This window comes from Aristolochia californica, unplaced genomic scaffold, assembly GCF_029961685.1.
Source record: "Aristolochia californica isolate CCGP_79_NKW_82.1479 unplaced genomic scaffold, dmAriCali1.0.hap1 SCAF_9, whole genome shotgun sequence".
NCBI lineage: Eukaryota > Viridiplantae > Streptophyta > Magnoliopsida > Piperales > Aristolochiaceae > Aristolochia > Aristolochia californica.
Window position 1 is genome coordinate 7,364,460 of NW_027182290.1, and position 7,144 is coordinate 7,371,603.

At 37.6% G+C, this 7,144-nt stretch overlaps 1 protein-coding gene across 1 annotated transcript; it reads right to left on the reverse strand.

Moving 5' to 3' along the window:
- Positions 1–3,159: 3,159 nt before the first annotated feature.
- Positions 3,160–4,113, reverse strand: LOC137940605 (metalloendoproteinase 5-MMP-like). Its single transcript, XM_068785760.1, has one exon. It carries the CDS (start codon positions 4,111–4,113, stop codon positions 3,160–3,162), a length of 954 nt encoding a protein of 317 aa, XP_068641861.1.
- Positions 4,114–7,144: the final 3,031 nt, after the last annotated feature.

Sequence of the window (7,144 nt, forward strand, 5' to 3'; positions counted from 1 at the left end):
GAAGGGTTTTGGACAGAGTTCAAGACAAAAAAAAATTGGGACTCCCTTATAAATACTTAATCGGGATTGAAGTACTACAATCCAGGTATGTCATTGTCCTATCATAGAGGAAATATATGCTTGACTTATTGAAAGAAGCACAGGATGTTGGAGAGTCATCCTACAGACACACCCATGGGCACTAATGTGGAACTATGTTCTAATTCAGGAGAAAATGTAGTTGTGGAAGGTAGCATAGATTGGTAGGAAAATTGATATAACTTACTATCACCAAACATGACATTGGTTTTGTAGTAAGAATTGTTAGACAATATATGTATAAATCTTAAAGTACTCATTGGCAAGCCTTGGAGAGAATCCCTCGGTAATTGAAGAAATCTCATAGACAAAGTCCTTTGTAGAAATGTCATGAACATATTGATATTGAAAGTTTTGTAGATGATGATTGGGCTAGTTCTCCAAATAACAAGAAATCTACCTCAAGTTATTGCACATTGGTTGGACCTAACTGTTGAAGAGCAGGTATGGAAGAGTCTTACGTAACTCTCACAACACGAAGTCTCACGGAGCTAGAATTAATATGGTGGAGTCTAAGACGAGTCTCATGGAAGAAGGTCACATATAAAAGACTAAGTTAAAGGTGTTTTAACTATGCTAATCTTCTATTTATGTTTAGTTGTTTAATTATGTTAGGACTTATCTTGTAGTATTTGACTTTGGGTGTAACTAAGACATGGATAATTTAATTGTAATTGGATTCTACTTGTTTCCTGTATTATAAATAGAAGCACATTGGACTCAAATTAGAACAAGTTAGTGAAGTATTTCTCTTTTCCAGAAATTTAACACTAACTTAGTAACTTAGAGGAGTTAGAAGCAGAATAAAGAGTCATGGCCTATGCAGTAAGTAAAATTGTATGGATGAAATTATTTCTCAAAAACTTGGATTAAGCAAAGATAATATGATGAAACTCCACAATGATAATCAAACGGCCATATACATTGCATCCAACCCAATCTTTCATGAAAAATGAAACATATTGAGATTGGTTGTTACTTTGTCAGAGAAAAATTACAAGTTGGATTCATATGCCTTAAATACGTTTCCTCTCAAAGTCAAGTTGTTGATATTTTACAAAAGTCATTGTACCTAGACCACTAAGTATCACATGTTTCAAGCTAGGCGTTATTGATATGTTTGCACCAGTTTGAGGGAGAGTATTGAAAGATATGTAGGAGATTGGTATTATTATAATTTACTATATGTTCAGTCATTATTTTTGGCACTTGTAAGAAGAGGCGCTTAAGTAATTGTTTACCTCAATAAGTTTATATAAAGCAAGAAGAGGAGTTAGGGGGATATTTGAAAATCCCTAATTCTCATTTTCTCTTATCTCCATGTGAGCTACCCAAAGTCTTCATCTTTCTCTCTTCTCCTCTCCTTTTCTCACACCTTCACTCACTCTCTTTTCTCCTTCTTTCTCCTATCTAAAGGTCTTCCAAAGATATAACAATGGAATCCTAAGATTTAACATTCAACATTTTTCACGAAAGAGGGGGAAGGGCTCCACCCTCCCTTTCGTCATTGGTAGGAGGGGTAGGAACCCCTCCCCGAGCATAAAAGAGAGGGAGGGGGCCTATGTACCCCCTGCCTCCCTCTCCCCCCTTTTCTGCTCTAGAAAGAGCCCGTATGCTGCCATCTAGTAAAGAAACAAGGGATGGAGACCCTCCCTATGCAAAAAAACAGGGTGAGGGGCAATCTCCATCCCCGCCTTTGTTGTCTATTTAAGTAGGGATCAAAAGTGGGGAGGGGGCCACCCCATCTTCCATCACAGGATGAGGTCGGGCTTAACTCCCTGTGTAGAAAAGGAGGAGGTCCTCGCAGCCTTTGATCTATGTTCAAAAATGAAAATTCGATGTCTACAAATTTTGATGTGGTGGCCTCTGACCAACATAACAATTAGACAAGAAGGAGAAGAGAAGAAATTATTTTTCTTTATTTTAAGTAAGGGAAAAATGGAGCAATTTTAACATTGTCAAATTGTAATGCAAGGAGCAGAATGGGAGAGGAGTGCAGCCTCTACCCTTGTTTTTTTGCCCCAAGATTGGCATGAGAAGGAGGGGAGGTTCCGTTTCCCGTGTTGATGACAAGAGGCAATGGGGCCTTCTCTCTTCTTCCATTTTTTTGCTAGAGTGTGAGAGATAGAGAAGAGGGGCTACCGTGCTCCCTCCTCCATTAAGGAAGTGACACCCCTTTGTTTAACAAGATTTATGAAAATTTATGATATTATTATCTTACCCCTAGCATTTTTTTATTTATTGACTGTATTCGAAATTAGACCGTATTTGAAAATACGATATGATTTAGATGACTGTATTTGGAATTATGTTATATAAGGATGCCTTATTTTAAAATTATCCTTAAAATATTTTTACTATTGAAAAAACAAATTAAAAAATCCACAAAGCTATTAAAAAAATTTAATATTCATATAAAAATATAATACTTTCAAGGTTATTTTGATAATTAAAATCCGTGGATAAGGCTCATGTGGCAGAGTTTACAGTTAAATTCATTAATAGATCAGTAAAGTATAGCACTCATTAAGTTCGTTTGTATCCAATATGAACCTGATAAACCAATCTTTTGACTTGGCGTAAGTTGAGATTTTCTGAGAGTTTCAGTATAAGAAAGTATTTATAGCCGTTCATGATCTCAAGGTTGATGAACAGCCTTCATTGCCTTTACATACTGAAACGTAACTACATAAAGAATTTAATACTCGGATGCTTCTGCAAGAAAGATGCAGCAACACAAATTTGTACTGGTTAGGTATCTAGGTAATGTATATTCCTTTCTTATTTTACGTTTTTTCCACTATCGTAACCCATTGCTTACTTGCATGTTTCCGCAGGGTTTTCTTGCAAGAAAGCTCAAACCCGAACCACCAAAATCACACTAATTGTCACAATCAGAAAGTAGTTCGTCTACTTTTTCACCCCCCCAAAAAAAAAAAAGAAAATGTAGTTCTCTAGAGTAAGATTCAGTATATTTTGAAGTTCAAATCAATGGAAAATGTAGTTCATCAGTGCAAGATCTTTGCCTTGGTCTTTTCCAGTATATTTTGAAGTTCAAATCAATGGAATCATTTTCGAGTTTCAGAGATTGTACAAAGCACGTATACCAGCAATGTCATCCCCATGAAGATTCAGCTTCTTAACGCCACGGGGAATGCTAGGGTACATGACGGCGTCTCTAACGGAGCTATGGCCGAGCCCAAGCAAGTGCCCGATCTCATGAATGGTCACGGACTCTAAATCGGTTTCGTCTGCATTGGGATCAGTGGACCAGCTCTCGTCGCCATCCAAATGGAAAATTCCCGCGGTGGGGGCGAAGGCATGAGCCAGAATACCTCCGCGGCCGTCAAAATCAGCGCCGTCCCCGTGAGCGCCCCTGAAGAACCCTATCTTGATGTCAGCGCCTCTGTAATCTTCAACTTCTTCGAACGTGAAATGGGACACGGCTGACCATTTGGCGAAAGCTTGACGACAGACCGAACTGAACTTACCCCTGTCAATAATAAGGTTGCCTGGGAGGAAGCCATAGGTGAGGTGGGTCTTGGAAGTTGGCCATATCTGGTTACGGAAGAACGAATAGAGAGCTACGGGGTTTATACCGGTAGGTTCAATACGACGCTTCTTGCCAGATAGCATTGACGTGCTGCCATTTACGATGTCCGGAACTCCACATCTTGGCTCCATCATCTGTTGCACCGTCGGTGAGTCGAGAATCCCGGTGACCTTTAGATTATAATTTCGTTGGTAAGCCCTGAGAGAAGACTCTAGGAGTTCGTCGAATGTGTCATCATCAGCTGCAACTCCGGCTTCGGTGTTGTAGTCTACGTAACTCATGTATCCGAATCGACGGAGATACTGCTTGAGTTGGTGGATTTCTTTCAAATTTTCTCCCTTGTGGCAGCTCATCAGGTGCTGGAGGAACTGGAAAGATGAGTCTGCATGGACTGCAGCTTTATCAAGAGCTGGCCGAGAAAGAACTGTGTCCAACGTCAGGAACGAGAACAGGATAAGAACTCCGAGATGCCGGATTGTCATCTGCATTGAATGGATTCTCCCTCCAGCCCAATTTCGTTAACTATTTTTATATATAGTCGGATAGAGAAAGACTGGTTGGTCCGTCACATGGTTTAGAAGGAAACGAGACTGTTTTTCAGCATTCTTTGTTTAATCTTCAGACCACATACAAGTTTCTCTAAGATTTAGTGTGGGGCATCTTTTCATTTACATCATTTTCATAGCATGCTGAGAGATACATATAGAAAAACACCATTTTCACCATTCAAATTCATCCAATCGACCCTTTAAACACATGGAATGTACCAAATGCCCAGGAAGTTGGCCCAACCAAGTGGGCATAGATTTCGTTTTTGCATATGCTAGGCCAGGTTCTTTTGCAATAGCTAGCACACATTCCTTCTGTCTACATCAATGTTTTGGTGCTAAATAACAGTGATTACTTTTTACAGAGCAACCTTATACATAGGTGTGGTCTTACAAGTCATATAGATGGTATTATAGTTGCACCTAAGAAACTCATTAGCAAATCCACTGTGGATGACATGGGAGAAACTATAGACCCATGGAGATTAATCCAACGTGATACTTTGGGGGGGGTGTGGAGTGAATTTGTTTATCAAGGTTCAATGGCTATTTTAAGTTCCTAATCAAATTAAACAACTCGAACAATAAACAAAGGAATCAACCACAAATATACTGGTACTTTTTAATGGTTGAGAACCCTCTTAGAGGATTACTACATTGACTACCAAGATTTTTTGCATTTCAGAATTAAATACATTAAAGTCAAAGCCAAACAACCTCTATAATAGTAGACCTAAAGGGTCCAAATTACATTGCTAGTCTAATGTCTGAGACTAATAGTTAATAGAAACTAGGTGCAATTACCTAGACCCACAAAGAAATTTTCAATAGCAACCAATCAATTTATTCTTGTCTTGATTGGTTTTACAATTGTAAAGATTACTTTCTTTCCAAATGTAGTTTTATAATGCCTCTTAATAGGTAGATATTAAGAAATCATATAAATGCACAACAACCTTATGGTGAATCTGACAGAGTATTCAACATCACTATGATCTAATGATTTGAAAATAAAATGCTCAACAAAGGTTGCAAAACTGGTTTTGTATGGAAGTCAATCAAATAACCACTCAAGATTACAAAAGCTCAATAAAATATTGGTTTTGTAATCACAAGGCACATATTCAGTCATGAGAGAATTAAGCATTCAATCAAGATTTAAATAAAGAAACATTGAAATACTAATCTCATTGGAGAAAAAATATCAAATTAGACTTCATTCTGAGCTTTGGAGGAGGCCGAAATTTCTCAAATGGTGTGAGATGGCTTGAGAACTTTGAAAATCCCTATACCAAAAGTTTTGAACTATTTGGGACGAGTTTTGGTTAAATAAAAGAACTCTCTAATGTTAAAAAAAAAATTAGTCTTTAGGTAAAATCTAAGTCCAAAGGTTTTGGAAAAATGTCCATTAAATTCTATTTTTTTACTAAACACAATATTAGGTCACCTGTATCATATTGGAACCTACAACACATGGATCTAGGCTTAAAAGTATGCAACACGAATTTAATGTAATGTGTCATAGAGTTCATGGGTGTGGTTGACTCCTTTCTCATTTTTGACAATCATATGTAATAGAATCATTCCAAGTGGTCGATGTTAAGTTGTAGAGCCTAATTAATGCCTTATGCTAAGTCGGTACGCGGATCAACCTTATTTTGGGGGAGCCCTAGTTTTCTCTTTATATTTGAGGACACCGTTGTTAAAGTTTTATCATCAGAGAACAATTTTGAGTTGCGGCCCGAAAGAGGTTAGAGAAAACACCTGTACGTGCACGATTTATCTTATAAACTATTTCATCTTCATAGTGGATTACTGCAGTAGTGGAAGACAGGACATAGTCTTACCTTGAGGTTAACTTATATAAATTTTTTTGTATTTTCGTGCTTGCTTTTTTCTTCTTATGTGATTATTATTATTGCTCTCATTAGTTTGGAATCAAGGCTTCTAATTCCTAACAATCGACTTTTGCTTGTCTACCGTGATAAACTAGTTGACTACATCACATGTGCTTGACTCCATTTTACATCTAAAATGCTTCTTTTGGATCCAAATGGTCAACTCCGTATTAAACTTCAAAACTCATTGTTTTCAATAGTTGACTCTTGGTATTAGTTCTTGCTAAAGTGGTGGACTCCTTCAAATTTCCTAAGGAGAAATTTCTCAACTCCTTTCATGTGGTCGATTACAAAATTGTTGGATATAGGATCTCGTGATGAAGAACGAAAATTGATCAGTCAAGGGAAGTTGAGAGGCTGAAGGGAAGAAAGCAGAGAAGGAAGAAGAGAGAAAAGAGAGAAATAGTGAGTTTGAGAAGGGGAAAGAAGGATTAGAGTTTGAGTCACTTCCCTAATCCTGCCCTTCAACATGTATTTATAATATTGAACGTCTTAAAATTTACATCAATGCCCTTTACCCTAAGAAAGGATGAAAGGGATAAGAAATAAAGACATTTTACATCATTGCCACTATACTCTAATTACATTTTTCAACACTCTCCCTCGAGCTGGGAGAGAGAAAACATCATAAATACCTAACTTGCCTCATATAGTGGAATGTACCTTAGATGTGACCGGCTTTGTGATGAAACATGTCTGAGAGATATAATGTCATTGAAAATTTTCTCATGTGAAATGCTAGTCTTCCTCAATATGTTTTATTCTCTCATGGAAGACTGGATTTGAAGCAAGTATGGATGGTTGCGTGGTTGTCACAATAAAGTTTCATAGGAGCTTCTTCATGGAACTCTAATTCAGTAAAGAGGGATTTGATCCATAGAAGCTCACTGACTGCATGGGTCATAGTTTTGTACTTTGCTTCAGTATTGGATCTTGCAACCACATTCTATTTTTACTCCTCCACGTAACCAAGTTCTCTCCATGTTATACCCATAAATGGACTTCTTGTCATCAGGTGATCCAACCCAATCTGCATCTGCAAATTCTTCAATGTTGAAGTGACCATG

Bases quoted from the DNA above. Each gene is read 5' to 3' on its own strand.
- LOC137940605 (XM_068785760.1), bottom strand. From the start codon at position 4,113: ATGACAATCCGGCATCTCGGAGTTCTTATCCTGTTCTCGTTCCTGACG.